Source organism: Patella vulgata, chromosome 6 (genome assembly GCF_932274485.2).
Source record: "Patella vulgata chromosome 6, xgPatVulg1.2, whole genome shotgun sequence".
NCBI lineage: Eukaryota > Metazoa > Mollusca > Gastropoda > Patellidae > Patella > Patella vulgata.
The window spans coordinates 14,428,747-14,455,089 of NC_065884.2; the positions used below are offsets into that span (position 1 = coordinate 14,428,747).

At 35.1% G+C, this 26,343-nt stretch overlaps 3 protein-coding genes across 4 annotated transcripts in view; 1 reads left to right on the forward strand and 2 right to left on the reverse strand.

Moving 5' to 3' along the window:
* Positions 1-5,694, forward strand: part of LOC126824599 (uncharacterized) — a 35,322-nt gene extending 29,628 nt beyond the window's left edge. For both annotated transcript variants that reach the window (XR_007681573.2, XM_050553857.2), the window contains exons 2-3: positions 3,936-4,256; positions 4,530-5,694. Coding sequence is in view for 1 of the 2 variants with exons in the window: in XM_050553857.2 (XP_050409814.1) it covers positions 3,936-4,256; positions 4,530-5,533 (1,325 nt within the window). In the remaining variant the exon portion in view is untranslated. The remainder of the gene's footprint in view (positions 1-3,935; positions 4,257-4,529) is intronic.
* A 1,213-nt stretch (positions 5,695-6,907) lies between these two features.
* LOC126824598 (jmjC domain-containing protein E) lies at positions 6,908-15,586 on the reverse strand. Its single transcript, XM_050553856.2, has 4 exons — positions 13,891-15,586; positions 12,150-12,332; positions 10,899-11,041; positions 6,908-10,021 (listed from the first exon to the last, which is right to left on the reverse strand). Exons 1-4 carry the CDS (start codon positions 15,070-15,072, stop codon positions 9,940-9,942), a joined length of 1,590 nt encoding a protein of 529 aa, XP_050409813.1. The 5' UTR covers positions 15,073-15,586; the 3' UTR covers positions 6,908-9,939.
* Positions 15,587-15,893: 307 nt separating this feature from the next.
* Positions 15,894-25,909, reverse strand: LOC126824603 (glycerol-3-phosphate phosphatase). The gene is made up of 8 exons (XM_050553866.2): positions 25,744-25,909; positions 24,651-24,718; positions 23,648-23,740; positions 22,081-22,218; positions 21,630-21,713; positions 21,047-21,197; positions 20,400-20,541; positions 15,894-19,084 (listed from the first exon to the last, which is right to left on the reverse strand). Exons 1-8 carry the CDS (start codon positions 25,901-25,903, stop codon positions 18,895-18,897), a joined length of 1,026 nt encoding a protein of 341 aa, XP_050409823.1. The 5' UTR covers positions 25,904-25,909; the 3' UTR covers positions 15,894-18,894.
* Positions 25,910-26,343: the final 434 nt, after the last annotated feature.

Genomic DNA, 26,343 nt, shown 5'->3' on the forward strand with positions numbered 1-26,343 from the left:
CGCGTCACTACCTACAGTAAGCATATTTTAAGTATAGCATAGATCATGATAATCAAAATAAATTAACATAGGTAAATAACTAAATTAAATTTATATACAGCTGAAATTAGATATCTGTCACATAGTATTAGAAATAATATCTATTTATGTATGGGTTATTCCCTGTCTAATCTATCACGGGAAGTTTATTAGATCATAGATAATAGGATATAGACATACACACAATAACTCATACCATTTCAGACCGACGGTTTAAGTATTTTGTCCACATTGCACACGCTACTTACTTCATTGATATTGACATATAGTTACTATGAGCGCAAAAATTCACGAAGTGTGCAAATGTTTGGGGTTTTTTTGGGTTTTTTTTTTGACTAGACACCAATAAGTCAATATTTATATACAATGAAATAAAAATGTGTCAATATAAAAAAATGTTTAATATTTGCATTTGAATGTCACCCTTTCAATGTCAAGTAATAATAATACGCGTCGGAAATGAAATAGGGTTTAATGTCCTACTGTGCCGCACCAACTGGGATGATATAGACGGCGAAATTTGGCTTTCGAATTCGAAACCTCGTTGGTGTGCATGTAAAAGAATCCTTTGACGAAGAGAAGTCGGAAAGGCCACTGTCCGGGCAAAATGTTCCCCATTGCACAGTGCATGGCGTATACCCATCTTCATTATTCCTGTTAATACAAAAAGGAGGACGTTAAACCCAATTTCATTTCATTCTGTAATACACAGAATTACGAAAAACCGAGGTCCCGTGTACACATAGGCGTACACGTAAAAGATCCCTTGGCAGTTGGAATTCGATATAAGAGTAGGCCGTAGTGCCGCTGTATGGGCAAAATTTTCATCATAGCACACTGTATGGCGTATTCCCGTCTTCATTATCCCAGTTGGAGCAGAACAGTAGGACGTTAAACCCCACACCATTTTATTACATTTCCGCTCAGCTGAAATATGATAATTGGGCCTGTAAATTGTCTACATCATAATACATCTTTATATATTTGCTATATTCATTATGGGAAGACGGTTTGGGTTTCTTTTTCATGGTATATGAATGGCTATGAAACTCAGCGTTAATCCCCAGTGGCGTAGCTAAGTGAGTCCAGAAAGTTACATTCGGCCATGGGTAGAAGGGCTGCTAATTTTCCTGGCAGGGCTGACCAGTAAAATCAATTTGAATATATCAAATGAAGTTGAAGTATTTCTTAAAATTTCGGTTGTAACTTAGTTTAAGTTTTCGTGAATAAGGGCCCAGGGCTCTATCTTATAATATCCGTTAATTAATCCCCTGTTTCCGTTTTTTATTTCTTCTGACAACGTAACGCTTGTTATAATATTTATTCAGTATAATAATCAGATATACGGCATATTTTATTTTATTACATTTAGATTATACAATTTATCAATTTAGTCATGAATGTCCATATGGGAGTGCCGAAAGTATCTTTGATCACGTGGCATTGTCTAAGAAAAATCTGAAAACGCCCTTTTTCTTAGAGTCTTTTCCCAGGTAATACATCATTTTAATTTATGCAACAAAGGAATGGCAGGTTATGCATTAATGAAATGTATAAGATTTTAAGTTGATTTCAATCATTCAATGTATGTCTTATTTATTTTATTTGTATAAATTTTGTAAAGCGCACGTGAGCATTTAGTCATTGAAGATGTGCGATATAAAAATGTACCACAATAATAATACATATTTTGCGCCCGTATTTTGAAATAGAGGAAACAATGAACGCTGTCTTTGGAATTTGATAACGGGTGCAGTTTACACACGGCCTTGGGGAATTATGAAGGACACATTGATGACTTTCATATCATATTGCTTCCGTTCTGTCACATTATTGTTCACAATCACATGATATAATTGTTTAAATACAGACGTGACGTCATCATTCTTTCAAATAATGGCAGGGCACTTTGCGCCAGTAATATATTCATAGACGATCGTGAGCACGTGATGATTTCATAAATGCACGTGTGTGATAGTGTAATCAATATTTTAAAAAATGAAATGGGGTTTAACGTCCTACTGTCCTGCTCCGACTGGGGCTAATACGTACGCGATACTGTGTGATGTGAGGAAAATGTTGCCAGGACAGCGGCGCTACTGCCTACTCTTATATCGAATTCCAACTGCCAATGGATATTTTACGTGAGCGCCAATGTGTTCACATGACCTCGGTTTTTCGTACCATCGGAAAGACTATACGTTGTCACTTGCCAGGCCCTCGATCCTGCACCACTGTCAAGGAGAGCCAAGTCAGAAAATCTTGATCAGGGGACCTCCAGGTTAGCGCACCAACATCTTACTCACTGAGCCACCGTGGCCCACAATCAGTATTTTAAAGCCGCGCTCAGATGTTCAGGCATTTTTTCAAAACATTATCATAATTTCAGTGATGACGTTCAAAGATAAATGTATCGTCTGGGCTGTTTTCCGAACAAACTTGAACTACTTCAAACGTGTATATGATGTTGTTCAGTGAGGTGTGTGGGGAGCAGCGGGATAACTAGTTCATATTTGTTGCTAAAATATCCAAAAGTGTGCCACAGCCCCCCCCCCCCCCTGAAAAAAGTTTCGACCCCCCCCCCCCCAAAAAAAAAAAAAATTTGAAAAATTGTCGACCATAAAAACGATAGATATACATAGTCCGTCAATTTTACACCACCCCATGAGAACACTTCCTGCATGCCCCCCCCTCGCTGCTCTGAGCTAGTTACGGCCCTGTGTGCCGAATGCCTGAAAATCGACATTTATCGTTGTTTCTTAAATGCGTCTTTAGATTTTGAAGTCGATAACAAGGTCGGCGCTTACAAACCATTTCTATAGTAATCGTTTTGATGGAATGATTCTCCTGTTTGAATCACAACCTGTTGGACCATGCAACCATGGTAAAACCTCAATAATGCAAAGCACGTACTCTGCTCTCCATTCACTATAAACCCCTGAAAACATGACATCGCGAAAAATTGTAGGCTAAATCTATTTGTTAAGGCCAGCTCAATCTTCGTCAAGATCGCTGCAGAGGTGTAAAAAAGGTGAGGGCACGTGATTGTTGGCGAGATTGTAGATTAGGGCTAGGGTAAGCATTAGGGCTAGGTCCAGAGTTACGGTTAACTTGAAGTTGACCTTATCAAATAGTCTAACCAAAATTCTACTTGTGCGGCTTGTCGCTGTCAATTATACTCATGTTAAAACACAGTACTATGAAAAAAAATAAACAAAAAACATGCAATTTAACACACTAAAAAAATCCCCCCAAAAAACACTCGGGTAAATTATTCAAACAAACAAAATGAAAACACAAACAAATAAACAATGTATCATCGTCAGAAATCATTACACAGTGAACAATAACTTGTTTAGCTTTATCAAAACTATAAGGAGGCAACGACAGAACGATAAAAGTACACACATGTATAGCCTACGTTTGAATAAAAAGTAGAAGAAAACTTCAGCCTTTTGACCCTTTAGTTGTATACATGTGTTTTTATTACGAATTAAACGGTATTTTATTAAGGAGTTGAGATAGAAATCTAATAAAGTGTCAACGTGGAATTTAAACTGTATATTAAACGTCTTTACTGTTTATATTAGTATCTCGTAAATCTTCAATCATATAAATAAAACTACACGAAGGTCAAGGTTGAGATATTTTGAACGTCTGCTTACTTTCAAAAATGAACACAAAAAAATAAAAATATTTTCATGTATGGGAGAATCTATTTTCGAGCCGCTTGGCGATGCTGGGAGTTCACTAAAACCTTTTGGTTTGCAGAAAAGCAAACGCAGTTTGTTCTCAAACGTCAATTTGCACCAGGTCAGGTTTATTTCATCGTAATCTACGCCAATGTCCAAAATCAATAATTCATGAAGTATTATTTATTTGCTTTTATTTTACAGATACCAAGGTGGAGATCATAGAGGAAGAAGTCAAGAGAGCGAAGCAATTCATAGTTCTACTTAAGTGTAAGATATACGGGTTACCGGCGGGTACCGAAACTTGCGATACATTCAGCTGGTTACATGAGTCCGAAGATCTGGAAGTAGAACAGATTGTTGATGAAGAAGATTTTTATCAAATAGAAACATCTTTAAGCAATAATACATCAAGTCTGGAATTGCTGTCTCCAAGTGATGGTGAAAATACCTATACTTGTATTGCAGAATGTGGAATTAATACGTACAGGATTGATTGCTGGTTGGGAGAACTTCAATACAAGGGTAAGTAAATAGACTGTCTGTAGAGCAATCACCATGTTTGATCGGTTATAGAGCACCGCTATTTCCTTTTTGGTTTGTCCGTATAGATTGAACTGAAAGGTTTGTTTTGGGCTTTAACGGAAATGAGATGGGTTTTAACGTCCTACTGTCCTACGTTTCTACACGGTTTAGGATAATGAAAACGGTCTTTTGAAAGGATCATTTTAACGGTACATTGAGTATTTGTTGATTATTTCAGTCCCATACTAATTTTGATATTTCATTTCCTTCCAGAAAGAAGCAATGTTTGTTCTAAAAGATATATCACGGATACTGCCATAATTGATACACCAGTACCAAGGGCAGGTAAACCGGGCGGAGGAAAAAGACACAAAGAGGTGAAGATAGCTGCGTCAGTCGTGTGTATGGTATTAGTGGGAATGATCATAATCGTGATCATAAAATGTAGAATCAAACGACTTGAAGCCTTAAAACACGTCCGTGTTACGATTGAAAACGCAAATCAGCGTCTTTTGTATCCCTCGAACGAGCCTCAATGCCAACGATTCAACATACGAAGGAATTTCCCGCATAACAGCGACAACAGTCCGATATATAGACCACCTAGTCACCCAATAACAGCTGCTAGACCACACAGAACCCTTCAAAGATTGGCACCGCCCGTTTCCCAAATTCCACCATCTATAACTTCGAGGCCATTCCCAAAACGCCTAGTTCTCCAAGAGATGAACGACGGTTCACAATTAGTATTTATTCCAGGTTCTGCATTGCCTTCTTACGAAGATTCACAAAATAACAATGTACGTTCTTCCATGAGAACATTTCAAAATGAATCTCCGTTTTTACCGCCTTGTGTTCGGGACCGATCTCTACCGCATCTGGGTGAAAGTTTCTCGAGAATCCCGGTGGTCGGCGGACTAGTGGTACCAGAAAGTACAGGAGAGCTAAGTTCTCCACCAAGTTATACTAGCATGGTTCAGCTATCATCCGAAGAAGCTGATGGAAAAACATCTGAAAACAGTGCAGGTAATTCATCTGAAGTCACGTCCTCAGAATTATCGTCAGTTGACGGACTAGAAATAATTTGTGATACTAGTGAATCAAATAATTTATTGAGCCCCGTGACTAGCGACAGTCAGAGCGTCCCGTGTTCTTCAAACTTCGAACCTCCCAGATATCCTATTCACTCGATTGCACCTCCACCAGTTTATGAAGAAAGAACAATGCATATCGATGGAAAGGTTACTAGTAGACCTACTCTACCCAATTCTGGTTAGTTCAATTTGACGCGATTTTGTTTAGTAACATCTTTGTGGGTAGCTGTAAATGAATTCGGTGCTGTTAAAGCGAAAATGACATTATGAAGAACTTAATTTTGTACTGTTATTGAAGAACTGCTCTAGTCATGTTTTTAGCATACTTTTTGTACTTTGTGTATAACCCTAGTTTAATAATATTTATTTTAATAACTTCATATCAGTAGTCTGTCTTGAGGTGACGGTGATGTAGTGCTGGAGAAAGTGAGAAAGAAATGGAGTTTAATGTCCACTTGACATTAACCAGCTCACTTTAGTATTGGAACCATGGCTTGTATAGGAGATATGTCTGCAGCGAACACAATATACAACTCATAACTCCTTTCACCCTCATAAAATCGTTAAGGCAGAGTCCAGTCCAAGGACTCTCAAACTATTTGGTCCACCCTCAGATGTTCTCAAAATGAGCCCCTTATGCCTATAACACATATGAATATCTTACACTGGCGCCGTTTCTCATGGCATGAGGACACTGAAAGGAAATGATGTTTAACGTCCTACTGCCTTGTTCGGACAGGCTAACTGAAGACGGGCGCTACGGCATACTTTTAACGAATTCCAACTGTCAAGGGTTCCTTAAGTTTAAGTGGACGCGAATGTCAGCATTAAACGAGGACGTATAAAAATGTCTTCGATTGTTGTAAAAAACTTTTATTTTCCTTTGTAGACAGTGTCATCGTATTAACCCATGACAAGGTCACTGCCCCCCCCCCCCCCGCCCTCGCCCTCGCCCTCGCCGAACCATCATGAATTTCACACTCTCCTTTGGTATAATTTATAACAATAATATAACCAATGAAGTAATTAATGGAGTAACATAAAAAATAACATCATCTTATCCATCTCTAACTACGTCACAATTTCTCATACAATGAACCATAATTCCTTATTTCGTCTCTCGTATCTAAAGAGATTCCCATTAAATTATGTTAGTGATGCGCCGAGTTTGTGGTATTGATAGTGTAAGAATTTGACACTAAAAGAAAAAAAAAGGTTGCTTCATAATGCACCCCTGCTTTGTTTGTAGATCATGCGCTGTGTGTTTTGCGGTCCGATTTGTTTCTGGAGGATGTATTTGCATATGGTTTATTTGACCAAGAAGATATGTTTCTTAAACATCAGTTATTTTCTATAGTAGCCTGATCCATTATATTCGCCCAAGGTGCACGACCTAATAGCACGGACCAAAGACCGCTCAGATTAAACTCAGTGAACCAACCAAAAGACCAGTAGGATCAATTGATAGACAACTCGGACCAAGACAGCGACCACTGAGACCAACAGTTTGCTTTACTAATTCGCTTCATTATAAAAAAGAATACTACATATATGGTTATTTATTTATTTATTATTAAATCACATAATCATAAACTTATAGGACTACTCAGACCAATACTGAGCAAATGTCTTTCTAGCAGTTGCCAAAATACAGATATTTCAACTGGCATTAGAGTGACAAGCAATATTGCTTTGGGTGTAACTGATAGTCAGAAAACAACAAAAGATATTAAGAAGATGGTTACTGGAATAATAATATATTACAAATATACATTGAATAATACACACCAATCCATTTCAGATATATATATTCAAATATAGTATATACTATAAATCATCCATAACATATATTGTCATCAAAACCGACTCTTTTTTGGACATCCAGTGACTCTTTGTTTCTGAGCAATTTCGAATAGGGTTTTAAGGGTTTAATACAAACTCAAGAAGTGTTAAAATTTGAGAAATTCAAAATCCCATATTAGCCAAAATGAGATGGTGTTTAGTATTTTACGAAATGGACTAATGAAGATGGCGGCATATGCCATGCAGTGAGAGAAATTTAGCCCTACACTACAGCACTATTTCGATTTCCAAATGTGCAGCCAATCTTTTACATGAAACCTTGTTTTTTGGTCCCATGTGAAGGAATACAAGCTTTTCCCTGCCAGCACGGTTGACAAGCAAAAACCATGCTAGAAAATTTAGAGGACCTTTCGCTACATCATAAAATTTCCAGATTAGCTAAGAGCTGTGTATTTGGATGGGTTTAATTAACTTAAATATGTTAATTTGGTGTCCCATGCTGTGAGACCCTGATCCACATCACTCCCAAACAAACAACCACAGAACTTGTCTTTGTCGACCAGACATGACAATGGTTTTTCAGTTTATAACCAATCAAAATAAAACCAGATTTAACATCAATCAAAACAAGTGTAAAATAATAAAAAATTTAAAAATATATGAACATAGTTAAAAATTATAAAAAAAACATTACTTTTTAGCATCACATCATAATTTTAGCAATCTGCTCCATACATTAGGCAAATGTTCAAATCAGACTACCCATTCTAATTAAAAGTATTTTTAAAAAGACATGATACCCAAACTCAATTATGATGGGGTTTTCCCCTTTTATAGATACAGATATGTCAATATAAGTGTATTGTAATCATTATAAAAGGCAAACATCATAAGGAACAGGAAAAATAGTCATGAGTTTGGTAAAAAAAAAAAAAAAATTGTAATCATATGTTTCATAAACATAAAACCAAGTGGTGTTACTATGAGGGAGAGAGATGGGGTTTAACATCCACTGGTAATTTTGGGACTAACATATGGATCAATTTTATTTCAATTTTAGTTTCCTGTATCTATGGGGAAAAATTATTTAAAAACCAAAAAATACTAGATTTAAACAAAACTCTGTTCACTAAACTCGAGTAGCCATGTATTTATCAATTCCCCCAAGAACTAGACATTATTTGGTTTTAGCCTTAAGGTATAAGCTACTGTTTGACACAAAGGATTACAGCTAAATCAAATATTATGATCCTTTAAAAAATAAATATATTCCCCTTTAAATATTAATTTAAGCACAGTTAAAATAAAGTAGTAAAACTAGGCATATAGTGGAATGTATGGAAATAGGCCAGTAGTGGAATGTATAGAATTAAGCATATAGTAGAATGTATAGAATTAAGCATATAGTAGAATGTATAGAACTAGGCATATAGTAGAATGTATGGAACTAGGCATATAGTAGAATGTATGGAAACAGGCCAGTAGTGGACTATATAGAACTAGGCTTATAGTTTTATGTATAAGAATTGGCCTGTAGTGGAATGTATAGAATTAAGCATATAGTGGAATGCATAGAATTAAGCATATAGTGGAATGTATAGAACTAGGCATATAGTGGACTGTCAACAAATATACTTGTCTTTAATTCTGATTGATTGAAATCCAGGAAGTATCATCTTATCTCACATCAGTTTTTATATCGCTGATTGACACATTGTTTGTTTGTTTGTACAATATGGATCAACTTTCAAAAATAAATCAACAGCACAAATACCCACTGTAAAATGACATTACATGTACCCTATCTATAGTCCTGCTGTAAAATTACAGGAGTTGTTCTCTTAAATGACATTATGTGTACACTAATCTCACTTTAAAATTACAGTACATGTACCACACAGACCAATCTGGTTAAAACACAGATCCTATTTCATTTCGTTTTTATAGTTCAAAATTTCGTTTTACTTATCTTTACTACACTTGGATCTGGAAGATTTGTTATTTAACTCGTGTTCTGACTGGTGTCAGGAATAATCCAATGAAACGGTCTGTTACGGCGAGCTTTAGGCGTGTTTTTCACGGAACTGTGGGTAATCCACTAGTAACATCAAAGCTGATTGGTTAATCAAATGCCTGATGCCATAGGGTCATAAGTCGGTCTTTTGACCCCTGACGTGACCTATCGCTATAACTTGTCAGATCTTCATGTAGTGTAGGCCATCGAAAGTATAAAAAAACGAAACGAAATATAGATCTGTATTTTAATCAGATTGCACACAGACCTACTGTAAAATTACAGTACATGTACCCTACCATCCTACTGTAAAATTGAGGTACATGTAACCTACAGTCCTACTGTAAAATTACAGTACATGTACCCTACACTAGTCCTACTGTAAAATTACAGTACATGTACCCTACCATCCTACAGTAAAAGTACAGTATATGTATCGCATATTCCTATTGTAAAATTACAGTACATGTACCCAACAGTCTTACTGTGAATTACAGGATGTGCTGTACAGTCCAACTGTAAAATTGCAGTACATGTGCTGTACAGTTCAACTGTAAAATTGCAGTACATGTTCTGTATAGTTCAACTGTAAAATTGCAGTACATTTGGGAACAGTGCAGTAGCCATCAAAAATTATTCCTAGCTTTAGCATTAATTATAATAATAAATCTTATCACAATAAAAAACACAGTTTAGAAAAAGACATTACACTATCTCATGTAACAATTCGTTTTTTCTGATGTTGATTCCATTCACCTTTCTCAGATGCCACCTAGAGAAGATGTCTATAGTTAGGGTTGATATCTAAACGACAGTCTTGACATGGAAATTCTTTAGTAAGGAATGGCTCATACCTGAAAACAAATTTGTAACTTTTACATGTCCATTCCAAGTCAAAACAGAATTAAAAAGGTATTATTCGAGATTTAGAGAAAATTCAAAACCTTGTCAGACCTTTTATCGGCAGTTTTCGTGTTTGACATCATGCATTTTCAGAAAATGTCAGTTTGGTCAGCCATATCTGCATTTAACATAGGTATGGTGGGCATTGTCAAATCAACTCAATATCTTGGTCACCCCATGGCTTAGAGAGTTGATTACGGGCTTGTCATGTGCATAAATGTCTAAATAATCATTCATATAACAATTGAAGCCAAAAAAACACTCCATAATCGGAAAGCATAGCTAACATGCAAAGCGTGTACTGGTCACATCAAATGTCGATTTTAAAATTTGAATATTATAAGTCATTAAATGCTATTTGAATATTCAATTGTGTGCATATGATCATTTTTTAAAACAAAATTTGGAGCATTTTCAGATTTCTTAAAACTGTGAATCCTTCAAATCAACAAATTTTCATTTTTGGAGTAAAGTTTGTTTCTATGAATTAATATAATAATAAACTATTGATGCATGATAAATTATTGTTTTTCAGTTAGTAATCATTCAATATTATTTTTCATTTAATAATCAATATTTTTTTCAATTAATAACCAAGATTTTTTTTCAATTAATAGTCAACATTTTTTTCAATTAATAATTAATATTTTTTCAACATTTTCTTTCAATTAATAATCATTTTTTTTACCATATCATTATTCTTTTATTGATCACAGTAATTTAAGCAATTTTCCCAGACCCTAAATTCGGCGAGAGAGCATAGAAAACACGGTTCTGGCTAACATAAGACTAAAGATCTTCATATGAATTTGTTTGTTAATTATTTACCAGAAGTTTACAGCTAAATTTCTGTGTTCAGATTTACTTGGATATGATTGAACTTCATGCCACCAGAAAGCAGGAATAAACAAAACATCACCAGCATCAATTGTACAATTTAAAGGATAGGCATCAGCAAACTTTGGAAATCTCTGAAAAATTTAAGACAATTTATTATATTCTATGTACATCAACTGTATGCTCAATGAGTACAGCACTAGCTTGCTAACAAGGATATCCTGGGCTTGATTCTGGTGTTGACCGACAAAGTTCCTTAGGAATTTCTGCTGTGGTTTCCCTTTGTCAGTGGTGGTGGTGCAGGATCCAGTTGTTCGGATGGTACAAAAAAACAAGGTTCTGTGTACAGGTTTGCAGGCGCTTAAAAGATCCCTTGATTGAAAGTAAATAAGAGTAGGCTGTAGTGCTGCCTTCCGAGCAAAAATCACTTCATGACATACTGCATGGCCTTTGTCCGTCTTAAATAGCCAACTGGGTGCAGAAAAGTAGGACGTTAAACCCCATTTTATTTCATGAACTGTATGGTATACCAATGGATGATAAAAATGAATATAGTTAAATTACCAGTAAATGACATATTAACTCACTATTTGAATTAATCAACCATGTTTTAGTGAATAAAACCAGTTAAGTTTTGTATATGGCCTCATGGAAGCTGTGGTGGCTCAGTGAGTAAGACGTTGACCTCGCTAACCTGGAGTTCCCGTGTGGATCCCGATTTTAGCCAAGAAACTCCATCAGGAGTTCCCCCTTGTCAGTGGTGCAGGACAGAGGGTCCGGCAATGATCAACATATAGTCGTTTGGATGGGATAAAAAAAAACAAAACAAGGTCCTGTGTCATGCTAATAAAGGTCACTGACTGATCTGATGGAGAAAAGGTAAAAAACAGCAAGACATATTCACCTTAAAATCTGGCTTTAGTATATCTACTGGTGACATGACAATCTGGCAATGACCAATGTATAGTCGTTTGGATGGGACAAAAAAAACAAAACAAGGTCCTGTGTCATGCTCATAAAGGTCACTGACTGATCTGATGGAGAAAAGGTAAAAAACAGCAAGACATATTCGCCTTAAAATCTGGCTTTAATATATCTACTGGTGACATGACAATCTGGCAATGACCAATGTATAGTCGTTTGGATGGGACAAAAAAAACAAAACAAGGTCCTGTGTCATGCTCATAAAGGTCACTGACTGATCTGATGGAGAAAAGGTAAAAAACAGCAAGACATATTCACCTTAAAATCTGGCTTTAGTATATCTACTGGTGACATGACAAGTGATGTACTCTCTACTAATTGTTTTCTTTTAAATATTTTTTCTTCTTTATTGTAAGATAAGATGGCTTCTGGAATGTGGGCTTCATATAATCTAGAGTTATTATGTGGATCAAATAGAATAACCTCTTTTTTACCACTTATCTAAAATCATAAAGTAGCATTACTGTTATTAATTTATGAAAAAAACCCAACATCATCCAATCTTTGCATGCAGTTAAAACATAATACCTCTACAATACTTTCTAGGTGCCTAAGTATAGCGATTTAGCTCCTTTAAACTGGTTAACTATCAAAATAATGTTTGTTTACAGTAAGTGACATAGGGAAATAAATAATGGGCATCATTCAAGAATATTGTAAGTATTGGAGAATAGACTCTTCGATTTCTAAATTAAAGATACATTATGGGGGATTAAATAAAGAGCTGGCAGTTCTCTCTATAATAGTTAAAAACTTGTTAATGTAAAGGGAATTTGCTGAAAATTTCAGAGTCAAATTGATCCACTCTGAACCAATATTTTAGCGATTGAATTTTCGGCCTAGCCTCGATCATCATTACTAAAGTCGGTACGATAAAAAAACATAATCTCGATTATCCATTTCATGATTAAATCAAGAATGAAAGAGAAGCAGCAAATGGTATCCTAATCCAGTAAACATCGCAGGCTAGCGTTGACATCGAGGATTGATTATGGTCTGGATAAGTTAATTAATGTCTAATTAATAATTTAGATAACTTAGAAAGACTTGCAATAGGCATATTTAGCTCTTGCATAATGTATGTTATATTTCATGCAGTTTATCCTGACCAGGAAGTGACTGTTAATGTAAATCAAATACATGTATGTTTTGTTTATCTACCAGTAGCTCCATTAATTTTCTATCTATTAACCAGACCAAAAGTAAGTATACCTTTGTGGTTTATAGTAATTAAACTTATGCTCCTGAGTGTCTTACTTCAGAATTCTACTTTGCGGTTCGCAATAAAATTACATAACAATCTTCAACACAATGAGAGGGGTTGGGTGGTCATTTGCTTAAACACTAGGAAAGGGGTTGGTTTTTTTTTTTGCTTCATCACAAGGAGAGGGGTTGGGTGGTCGTTTGCTTCAACACAAGGAGAGGAGTTGGGGGGTCGTTTGCTTCATCACAAGGAGAGGGGTTGGGTGGTCGTTTGCTTCAACACAAGGACAGGGGTTGGGTGGTCGTGTCGTTTAATTCATGCGTTTTAGATCACATGGTCTGTCATTTAATCAAGTGGTGTGGTTTTGATTCCCTGCCTGTACATGACAACCTTGTAGGTTTTCTCCGGGTCCTTCCACTGATAAAGATCCCTATGCACGAAGTGAGTTATTGTTAGTATCGAAATGAGCTAGTTTGTGTCAAATGGATGTTCAACCCCATTTCCCTCTCTCAACACAAGGACACATTTCAAGAGAAGTCTCAGATATATGAGAACAAATAAAACTTCATTATTTGGTGTGGAAAGCTGTTAAAACTTCCTATAACAGTCTTATTCAACATCATTGATTTTGTGTGTCAATTAAAATAACCAATTGGATCTGACTGAATGGAAAATGACACTACTCACTATTTGGAAAGATTTAGGCAATGAAGCTGAACTGAGAGATTTCTACAAAAATTTATTTGCTGATGGGTCAAGTTGTTGAATTCAATTTTCTTACACAATTTCACTTACCTGACAGAGGAAGTTATCATAAGGATCAAAATGAGTTTTTCCTAGTGTGTTTCCATCACTAAGCCAGATATTCAAATGATTTAGATTTAACAATCCTTGAATAAAACTCATTTCTTCAATGTCATTTTCTAATTCTGGAAAATATTCTCTAATGGAAGAATACTCTAAATAAGCGGATAGATTGTTTAAAGTTTGATTAGATATGCGATTTACAAGGTCTAAAAACTGTGAAAAGTTCATGTTTAATGTTGCTGGACGAACAACGACTAGATCTGGAAATTTTAACTGCAGCTTGACTTCCAAAGGAATATTGTTGGAAAAAGCAGTATAATTTTCCCACAAAGACACAGATTCAACGCCTTCATAATCTCCTCCTGATGTTAGTTTAATATGGACTTCTTTTGTTCCATAGCGTTTTCTGAAAAACTTTTCTGTCCATTTATAAGACTTCCATGTTTCCATAGCCCCTTCAATGATGACAGGTTTTGATATTTTTAGATATTCATGAAAAAAATTCATGGAATCTTCCATTTTGATTCTTTCACACTCAGGAATTTTACTTAGACGAAATAAATTATGCTCATTACTCGAGCGACAACTATTATTGTCATGACTACCAGTGCAGGTTAATGTTTGTGAGTCTTCGTACATTTTCCCCATATTCAAATTTGATATGTTTTCAACATGGTATAAGTTACTAAGGATTTCTTGTTTGTGGAGACCTTCAAATGACAGGCTACCATCAGTCGATTTGTATGTATAGCAATGTTCATTTATAAAATTCACAAGGTTCTCTATTGTAACTGTTGCCTCAAATTCAATTATATTGGGTTTTAGTTCCGGTATCTTATGAAGACAGGAGCGATCTTTAACTATTTTCTGAAATACTATTATTCTATCATGCTTATTCCTGAATTTATTATTGAATTTTGGTTCTGTTTTATCTGGCCAGAGAAATCCATCTACATTTATCCGTCCAACAACCACATTGTCTTCTGTATTAAATATACTGCTGACATGCCGAATTTCTTCATTTATTTCTTCTCCTGTTGTTACTACAGCACAATTATCTTTGACTATCATCAAAATATCAGCAGGAGAAAAGACGGAGGCACTCTTACTGTTACAAATGTTGACAACCACCAGAATAATAATTTGTACCAACTGTTGTACTGGTATCATGTCTTTCTAATTATGTGGTTTCAAAGCAATTTTTCAAAATATATCCTATATCTCTTTTTTAACTATAGTAGCCTATAAGCCTAATATCAAGCATTGTCCATTATCATCATTATCATTATGCTTGGTACGGTACATGAAAAATGTATCCAATGGAAATCAAAACAATCATGCACCAGAACAAAAATATAAATTCAGAAGAGGAAAATATTATTAAACAAGCATGTTAACTGTCAGCTGACCTGGAGTTTATCTTCCTTCATTATCGAGTCCACGGGCCATTTGTTTCATTGACAACGAATCAAGTGCTTACACGACGGTTTAATTTCACGTGTCAAATGCTTATCTATTGTCAGATAAAAGAATAATGTCATGATATAAAACATATATATAACTAAAATATAAAGCTCTGTATACTAAAATTTGATTAACAAAACATGTTTTTAGTCCATTTGCATAAAGATTCTACTAAAAATATCATTTTATGAAATAAATAAAGATACGGCAGCCATATTGACAAGGGAAATTACTCTAATCATAGAGCCCTTTTGTCAACGTGAGTAACTCACATTTCCCTACCCAAATAAACCACTTTCAGATTTAAACCATGGTGCATAGAAGGACAAGGCCACCGGGCGTTATTATCTCGCGTTGTAATAAGACACATCATATCATTTTAGCATGGTCAAAGTTTTGAAGTTAGAGGAAAGAATTGTTTATATGAACCAAACTTTATGAAATGGAAAAATGGGACAATAACTGGTATTGCCATCTTTAACCCAACACTAACTATTCATAAATATTTATTTAATATGAGTCCAAGACTTAACTATGTACAGTGAGTATGAGTAGGTTTATCAATAATCGTAACAGCCTAACAGGTCTAATAATCCCGAAATAACTTTTGCGAAAAATGATCAGAATCAGTAGGGACCATCTCTATACTGCTTTCCAAGGTAAGATAATGGTAACTGGAAAATGTGACACAAGTTAACAAAATCTGAGGATAGCGAAGATTAGAAAAATTTTATTACTATATATATATTTGGGATACAAATTAAAATAAAACATTTAATTAATCTGAATATAACAATTACCGGGTATAATAAATAAATTCATTCCTTTTAAAATCCAATGACATATGCCTTTGATAATTTGAACTGTAATTCTTCAACTATCCAAAGTCATCAGTCTATATAGTATATCATTAAAAACAAATTTTTTCTTATCATTTATAAGAACCTCATTATTGAAATTTTAATCTGTAATATTAGGCTCAAGATACAAAGAACAGATTGAAAGACATTGTCAAAATAAATGTATTTCACAGCGACACTTATGTTTATTAGCACATATACAGCTCAATGTTTGGCACTTTTACCTTTCAGATAAGATAAATAACTTTGGCAACCGATTTGCATATAAAGTGAAAACTGGCAGAACTCCTTAAACATCGAAATAATGTTGTACTTATGATTACTCCATTTCTCCCCCACCCCTTTCTTTTTCTTTTGTTTTTTTTTTTTTGTTTTCTATGAGAATGTTTTATCTATTCTGTACAGTCAGTCTCCATTGTCCAGTAGTAATAATTTCTTTGCATTTTCCATTTATTAAATTTATCAATACTAGTAATATTAATATACTTTAGCCATATCAAGTAAAGCTGCTGATTGTCATTTTAGATTTTGAATTATTTGAAAACTACAATCTTGTGAAATTTGAATCTCTAAAAGGAATATCAGTCCAAAAATAGTTCAGTTCTCTTTCATATATTTATAAAGATACTGTGAATTAAAAATTCCACAACATTCAACATCTTCTGCAGATGACATAAACAAGCCAGTGCCACATATAAGTGTTGAATAAAATCTTCTGATAGCCATCTTTTAATCTGATTGAATCAAAGCCAGGAGATTGTCTAATGTTGATATTTAGTTTTGTTTTCTTAAGAGGGGAGGTTACCTGAAAATTTTTGTTTTGAAATTATAAAGCTATTGAATTGAAAATGGTACAAGTAGTTAGGAAATGTAATAAAGAAGGGAAAAGTAACTTTTAAAAAAAGTTGTTGCCAGGGTAACCCATTTTATAGGGGGAAAAATTATGAAAAGTGTAGGTACAATATATCTCTGTAACTAATTAAGATATATCTTCACCAATTTTGCAGGATATATAAACAAATATCTACCCCTGAATCAGACAGAAAGCAATTTGAATTATCATTAATATTTCAAAAGTTATCAAAATATTTCTCAAAAGACAAAATATTGTGGTGAGGCAAATGTTTTAAACACCATTTTCCAAGAAACTATGAAAATTATAGAGAAAAACTCTCTGCCTTATTTTAGGGTTATCATTAAAGAATAAGCAGGGCGAAAATGAGACATTTATCTTTATTAGTGCCAGAGATATGGTGTACCAATGGTTTTCATACTTTTTCCCCAAAAATGTGTTACCCTAGCAACAATTTTTTTTTTTTTTTTAAATGTTAGTTTTCCTTTGTTTATTATATTTTCTAACTACTTGTGCCATTTTTAATTTAATAGCTATAGAATTTAAGAACACATTTTTCGGGTAGCCTAACCCCTTAATCAAATGTTTAATAATCAATTTGAGAACATTTTACATTTAGCATGAATTAAAGGACAATATTGGTGCCAGTCATTATCACATATATGATAGAACTGGTTAAACACGTTCCAAATATTATTTTATCACTGAGATCATTGCTACGATAGATGAGTAATCAATGTTTCAACAATAGGAAGTGACGAACGCAAAAGGAAAACACGAGTTATCCCTTTATATAACTGAATGAAGTGACGGGTAATAACAGATACATGGGCGAATTTCTGCTCACTAATAATTCCTTCGAAGACCAAAAGTTGTTATATGAGACTAAGAGTATATCTGACAATTCAAAAAAGTAATTGCATGTCATTAGATAAGAGAACAAGAGAAAAATAGAAACAGTCCGTACATTCACGGGTGTTTATTCATTCTATACTTATAAAAACATGGTAATGCACGGACTATTTCTGTTTTCCTTTCATGTTCTCTTATCTAGTGAGAGTCAATTTTGTTTATGAATTGTCAGATATCCTTTCACAGTCCCATACAACAACTTTTGGTCTTCGAAGGAATTATTAGTGAGCAGAAATTCACCCATGTATCTGTTATCACACGTCATTTCATTCAGTTATATAAAGGGATAACTCGTGTTTTCCATTTGCGTTCGTCACTTCCTATTGTTGAAGCATTGATTACTCATCTATCGTAGCAATGATCTCTGTGATAAAATAATATTTGGAACGTGTTTAACCAGTTCTATCACATATGTGATAATGACTGGCACCAATATTGTCCTTTAAAGGAGCATTGGGTAAGATTAGATACAGAGCTGACAGTTCCCGCTATAATAGTTACAAAATCAATAATGAAAACAGAAAATGCTGAAAATTTCAGCCAAATTTCTTCACTCTGAACCAAGATATTAACAATTCAATTTTTCGGCTAGCCTCGATCATCATTACTAAAGTTGGTTCTATAATTAACAAGTCTCGATTATCCATTTTTACGATTAATTATGCCCTGGATCAGTTAATTAATGTCTAATTAATAATTTAGATAACATTTAAGGCCTAAAGAAAGACCCACAATAGGCAGATTTAGCTCTTGCTTAATTTAATGTATGTTTAAGCGTGAAAAATTAGATACAAATGACTATCAGCATCTTTAATATTTTAAATTACAGAATGGAGATCACAAAGTTAACAAAAATACTGGCAACTTATAATACTAAATAAATGTTGCTATTATATAATCTATTCATAAATTTGCTATAAATTCACCGAAGATTCCCAACTTATCAGCATAAAAGTCTGGTAATTCTATTCCTGCTTCAAATGATTTAGGTTGAACACCATTTAGAGGTAAATCTTGTTCTGTACATACACCAGTTAAAACTAATAATGACTTTAATTTACAACGTTTAGCCATATAAATATCTGTATTCATTCTGAAAAGAGCCATTTCAATAAATTAGTATATAAAGTAAAGAACAGAATTTTAAAAAATGTTTTGGTTATCTTCCTTAGGCTATTGGGATTAGAAACTGATGAATCAAATAATTCCATTGGGAAGATGCCAGTAAAGGCAGTTTCCATACTCTAGTGATTCAAATAAATAAAATGAAATGTGCTTTAACATCCTACTGGTCTGCTTCTACTGGGTTAGCGAAGACGGGCATACGCCATGCAGTGTGCTATGAGGGAAATTTTGCCCGGACTGCAGGGCTACAGTCTACTATTATTTCGAATTCCCAAACTGTCAAGGGTTCTTTAACATACACGCCGATGTGTACACAGACCTTGGGTTTTTGTCCCATCCGAACGACTATATATTGTCCCTTGCCAAGTCTTCCGTCCTACATCACTGACAAGGGGGAACGCTCAGATCGAACACAGGACTTGCAGGTTAGTGAGCCAACGTCTTACTCACTGAGCCAGTGATTCAAATAGTTTAACAGGATAGGAAAGGAGTTTAATAACATCTGGTCAAGATAATACTTCAGCCATTTTGAGACTGGGATACAGTTATTTTTTCTATCTACTCGTTATCAAATTTCCAATGTCAAGGCTGCTTTTACATGCAATGCAATATGTACATGGGTGAGCCTCAGTTTTTTGTCCCAACCAAAATAGTGCTGGGTAGTGCCACTGCAGTCACGATATGATACAAATTGCGATAACAACAGCATAAACGAAATAACTGATATTTTTAGTCCTGCCGATGTTGAAGAAGTAAAACTGTTTTATAGCACACTATTGATGATGTGGATCAAAATAAGGACCCAAACAGTTTATGGGTGTTTGTTTTCCTATGGATAATGTGTGACGTGGATAAATTAAGAGTGACAGGTTACTTACTGAAGCGACAAAAAACCCATAAAAATGAATCACGATACATCGAGCATCTTGTGATTCAATTACGCGAAGTGTGAGGAGGTGAATCGTGATACATCGTTTCAATGATATATCAGTTTTTTTTGTCCCATCCGTAAGACTAGATACACTATCTTTATCAGCTACACCTGAACAGTGGGAACCAGGCTTGAAAAATCCCAAGGGTGGACCTCAGTTTTTTTTGTCCCATCCGTAAGACTAGATACTTTATCTTTATCAGCTACACCTGAAAAGCAGGAACCGGGCTTGAAAAATCACAAGAGTGGGCCTTCGTCAGATATAATGAATACGAAATGAAATGGGTCTTACTTTTCTGCAACAACTGGGCTAATGAAGACGACAGAGGTACAGTATAACATGGCTACTCACCTATCTCCCACCATCATAGATCTAGCAGGATCCAGATTATTAGCTTGAGATAACGTGTCAAACATGGTAGTTTCAGGTTTACCAATAATTAAAGGTTTTTTACGAGATGGTAGACTCACAGCTTTAACCATTGTTCCAGTTCCTGTCATTAGAAATAAGTAAAAATTGAACAGAGATGGAGAGAGAAATAGGGTGTAACAGTAGGTCATTTCGAGACTAACATATGGTTCAATTTTATTATGGGGAAACCCCCCGCAAGGTTGGACAGGCAACCCTACTCCTTGTCACGTACAAGTGAAAAATCAAAACTTTTCTGCACAGACTGGGCCAATGAAGACGAGCATACAGTTTGTTATGAGGGGAATTCTGTTCGAACAGTGGCTGTATGGTCCACTCTTATTTCAAATTCCATCTGTGAAGGCATTTTTTTACGTGCACACCAATGTGTACATGGAACCTTGTTTTTGTATGACTCATCCGGATGACTAGACAATGTTCCTTGTCAGAGCTCCGTCCTTCACCAGTAACAATGGTAAACCACGCCTGAAAATCCTGCGGAACTTTCTCGGCAAACACTGGGAGCAAACCCGATACATCTTGGTTAGCATTTCAGCGTCTTTTTCACTGAGCCATCACATCTCCCTTACCTGGTATAACTATATCACTGCCCTGAGTTGGTAAATGTGTATCTTCATTAGTACCAAGAAATAAACAGTTTTCACGTTGTAAATAACTTGCTGCCTTTAATATCTTAATATAATTAATATAAGGATCAAATCCTACAAATACACAGTTTACCTGAAAAAAAAAGAAATGAAATTTAAAAAAATTATTATCGTTTTGAGAAAGTGCTTCATGTGCCTCCATTTCTCTAACATCCATAATAAGGCAACAATCATTAAACTATTTCATCATTAAATACTCCAACAAAATACAAAATACAAAATAAATAACAGCATTTAAATTATTGTAAAAAAACTACCAACAACTTTGTCGTTTACAATCATAGATAAAAAAGACAAATTGGTAAAAAAAATTCTGACCTCACAAACACCAATAAAATATCAAAGCACTTTTTACAACTTGTTATAATCCTTATACTGGCCGACAGACTGCACTTAGGGACGAGTGGTTATTTTTACGGTTCAACCATTGTATACCATGTAGCTGTCAACTATGTAACAACTATGGTGACTAAGACTAAATAAATAATTTTTAACCAAATCTAACCTCTGGATCTAGTTGTGTTTTTAGCCATTCTTCAACTCGTGATGAATAGTTTATATTATCATCCTCATGTACCATTTCATCAGGCTGAAGAAAAAATACATAGGATGAAAAACGTACAATTGCAGCCTACTTTTTCCTAGATAAAGTGAGAAACGAAATAGGATCTGTGTTTTAATCAGATTGCTGTTTACTGAAAAATGATATTTTTACATAAAGTTTTTTTAGTTGATTTTCCAAACCACTCCAAACTTCTACTCCCTAGACTTCCTGGGTCAAATAACTAGAGCATGGTCCTTAATTATTAGTTGAGTTCAGAGCGATTCGTGTGATTGGGACGATTTGAAGCGCTTGAAGGAGCAGTAGTTCTGTGCAGTTCAAATGCTTAAGATTTAAGGGTTGATAAAGGCAGAATCACACTCACAGTTTTAAATGATGTCATTGCTTTACTTACCCCAATACCTGTATGTTTAATGTTAAATTTGTCCAATTCTTTTCCCATAGCAGGATTTCCTACTACATAAACTTTTCCTTTAAAGTTATTATTGTGTAAATACAGAGCACCAACATAAGCTGTACATACTATATCACCCTGAAATAAATACATATCATATCATATATATGACTTCAAAATAATATTAACAATAATGACTATACAACTCTACCAGTAGCTGCCAGGCAGGATACGCTCACATTTTCGAGAGATGGATAGAGAACAAGCTAAAAAGAAAGTGATTTTTCGTACAATCAGGGGCCATAATTCAGGAAGTTACTGTCCGATATGCGCGAATATCGAAAGGAACCGAGATCTTTGGGTTATAAACTTACATTTCAAGTTTCATCAAAATCGGATAAAAATTGTGACCTCTATAGGGTCCACAACCTTGATATACCATATTTTTATGCTATTCAGTTTTGGGCCGAATTTCAACAAAATTCGAACTCAGCCGTCCTTAGGGTATAACGGTGATACAACAATACGTTTTTTTAAATCGGATAAAAATTATGACCTCTATAGGGTCCACAAGCTAAAAACGTGATTTTTCGTACAATCAGGGGCCATAATTCAGGAAGTTACGTTCCGATATGCGCGAATATCGAAAAGAATCGAGATCTTTAGGTTATAATCATACATTTCAAGTTTAAACTAAATCGGATAAAAATTGTGACCTCTACAGTGTTCACAAGCTAAAAACGTGATTTTTCGTACAATCAGGGGCCATAATCCATGAAGTTACAGTCTGATACATGCCAATATCGAAAGAAAACGAGATCTTAGGGTGATAAACCTATATTTCAAGTTTCATTGAAATCGGATAAAAATTGTGACCTGTAGACTGTTCACAAACAATTGTGGACGGGCGGGGGCGACGACAATTCATGTGGGCGTATAAAAATGAATACTGTAACCTGACCAAATTGATGTATTGCCTGTCACAAAAAAACATACTGATACATATTTGACTTGCAGCATTTATTAATATTAAGCATCGAAAGTCATGAGCCTCATTCAACTTCACCATGACCCCGACTCCATAGAACTGAACCAGTTTGTACATTAATGGTCGTCGTCAAGGAAATTGTACAGAAACTGATAAGAAATGAAATGGTGGGGTTTAATGTCCTACTGTTCTGCACCGACTGGGCTAATGAAGCCGGGCATCTGCCATACAATGTGCTTTGAGGGAAATTTTACCCGGACAGTGGCACTATGGCCTATTCTTATTTTTAATTCCAATTGTCAAGGGTTTACACGGGGCTGCGGTTTTTCGTCCCATCTGAATGACTATACATTGTCCCTTATCATGCCCTCTGTGCTGCACTACTGACAAGGGGGAACCATGCTGGAAAATCCTGATAAACAATCTCAGCCAACGCAGGGATCAAACTTGGGATCTCCAGGTTAACGAGCCAACGTCTTACTCACTGAACCACCATGGCTCCCAATAAAACTGATAAGATGTGTTGGATTACACAGATATTCTTTTTATTACCAGTAATTCTCTTAATAAAATACTTACCACGTCAGCGTCAAAACCATATTTCAGACACTTTTTCTTATAATCTTCTCTCGAACTAGAGCTGTTATTTGTTATATAATAAACTTTCTTACCCTAAAATAATAACATGCTTTAAATATATAACAAAAGCATTAGATAAATCAATGTTTTCCATTATATTTCAGCTTTCTGCTCTTCACACTGAATTTTAAACCACTTACATTTAACTACACCAGGATGGCCAGCAGACAGGAATTCAAAATCTATTTGCGTCATAGTAGATCTCTTACACAATATAAATAGCCATGGTTTTTTTTAACCTAATATTCATCCATTTAATTTTAATAGAACTTCTTCTGGTGTTTCATGGACTTTCTCATAGTCCCCTGTTTTCGGACGACCTACAGAGATAAATTTGAATTCCTAAAAACTTGATGTTTATGATGTAGACCACCCAATATTCTCCCATTGTTAATTTTTGCCTCTTTGACCACCTCCCACATTTTCAAGGTCTGTCAATGACCTGGTTCAAAGCCTGTATGAGGTTGACCAGGGAAATTTTGAGATACACAAACTGATCAGATAGAATATTTTGAAATGAAAGCCCTGATATAGTCAATATAGAGGATTATTTTAACTTGAGGCAGGGTTATTTCCACTGGTTTCAGTTAAATTATACTCAAATTTTGCTAGCAGTGAAGAGAGAGAGAGAGAGAGAGAGAGAGAGAGGGAGGAGTGTTTAAGGTCCACTTGACACAAACTTGGTCATTTCAGGACTAACATATGGTTTAATTTTATTTCAATAATTCGCTTGCGCGTAGGGGTCTTTAGCAGTGGGAGGAAACCGGAGGACCCAAAGAAAATCCACGAGGTTGGACAGGCGACCCGACGCCTTGTCACATACAACAGGGGAATCGAAACCATGCTGTTTGATTAAATGACAGACCTTATGATACAACGTGCATGTGCTAACCATTCGCCCCCCCCCCCCCCCACTAGCACTGAAAGAGTTACATCTATTTACCAATCTTTTAAGATGTGCTATAGTATCTACACTTCCTGGTATAGCACCATGTCCATCCCATAATACACCTGAAAAGCAATAGTAGGTGAGATATAATTTTTCAGAACACTTTTTTTTTTACTCTGATTTTTTGTTAATACAGTGGTCGGTAATGTACTGGGGGTGCCTTTACAGCTTTCAAAGTAAACCATTGCTGTCCATTACCAAATTAAGCACACATTTAAATGAAAGAGAATATTTTGAATTAGGCGCTACTATTTTAGCATTTTATTCAAAATCAAAAACCCTAGTCTAGGGGGTTCGGCGCAATTCCCAATCAACAGAGACTTAAATAAGTGTCTTAAACATTACTTTGAAACAATCGGTAAATCATACAGTTCTGCCATGAAAACTGCACATGAAAACATAAACTACTTCGAATCTGTTAAACCTATTCTATCACATGAAAAATTGGTGGATATGGCTGTAGACAGCTGAAGTAAGTGAGTGGAAGAAAAAGTTTCGGGAATGGGATATAAATGGGCCTCTAATTAATCCAATCAAATTCATGTACACTTTAGATTAAGCCCTTGAAGAAGCAAAATATTTTTTTCAAAAATGACAATGGTGTTCAACGGGATCGGTCAATATCCACTTACTTTTTTGAAAAATACATCATTTTGTAAGATTTAAAATTAGATACCTGTACCTACTACTAATACTTTGTGAAATGTTTGTTGTAATTTTAATATTTGAAAATAAATTTATTTTCAAATAAAATTTATGAGGGAGTGCTATTAGTAATCAACATGATTCTGCAATTTCTAAATTCACAGTCCAATGAGGCCTAAGGCCTAGCCTATAGTATATAATATAGTACCCTAATACTTTCTAAATTTTAAATAGTAAATGCTAGAGAGAGGCCTAGCCTTTATAGTTATATAATGGTAAAATAAAGTTTTATCCGACTACATGTTTCACATCAATAAGGTCTGTATGATAATCACTTTCTTTCTAGGTCTATACGATATATATGTTAGTCCCATTGATTATAAACTCATCACTTTTACTAAAATAATGAAGATCAAAGACACCGGTACCCTCTTTTCCTTACCATCACAATCAAATAAAAAATTGTCCGTTTCTGATATTAACTTCTCGGCAGCAGACCTGTCTAGTTTCTGACAAGCCATAATATTAGTTGTGGCACTTCTTATTAATGACAGAGGCAGTTTACTAATATGATTATGAAGGAAGAGTCTCCTCAATAGCATTGTGTAGATAGCATTATCCAGACTGATTAAGGGGAACAAACTCACTTTAGCCAAGCTACGAGGGGAAGTCAATAAGTTCATAGAAGTGGGCAGGCCTATTGATACACCCCTGAAGACATCGTCGTTGATGTCATTATTGAGAATATGAGATAGGCCATCTGACGACAGTTTACAGACATAAACAACCCTTCCCGATCATTTACTGCCTGTTGAAAACAGGTACCCTCCTGTATTCATGGAAAGTTCTAAAAAACTGAGCATCGTGCAGTTATCAAGTTTCTCACGAAAGAAGGGGTGAATGCGACCGAAATACATAAACGTATGACCAATGATACCAATGTGTATGGGAAGGAAGCCCCTCAATATTCTACTGTTGCAAAATGGTCAGCTGAGTTGGGGTCGCAGCTCCTTGGACGATGACCCACAGGAAGCCCTGTTGA

Coding starts and splice junctions, on each gene's coding strand:
- LOC126824603 (XM_050553866.2), bottom strand. CDS start 25,903: ATGCTATTGAGGAGACTCTTCCTTCATAATCATATTAGTAAACTGCCT. Junction 23,741..24,650: donor TAGCACATCTTAAAAGATTG/GTAAATAGATGT, acceptor TTATTATTTTAG/GGTAAGAAAGTTTATTATAT. Junction 19,085..20,399: donor TCTATGATGGTGGGAGATAG/GTGAGTAGCCAT, acceptor GGCTCTTTTCAG/AATGAATACAGATATTTATA.
- LOC126824598 (XM_050553856.2), bottom strand. CDS start 15,072: ATGATACCAGTACAACAGTTGGTACAAATTATTATTCTGGTGGTTGTC. Junction 12,333..13,890: donor ATGATAACTTCCTCTGTCAG/GTAAGTGAAATT, acceptor TTATGATTTTAG/ATAAGTGGTAAAAAAGAGGT. Junction 11,042..12,149: donor TACTAAAGCCAGATTTTAAG/GTGAATATGTCT, acceptor TAAATTTTTCAG/AGATTTCCAAAGTTTGCTGA.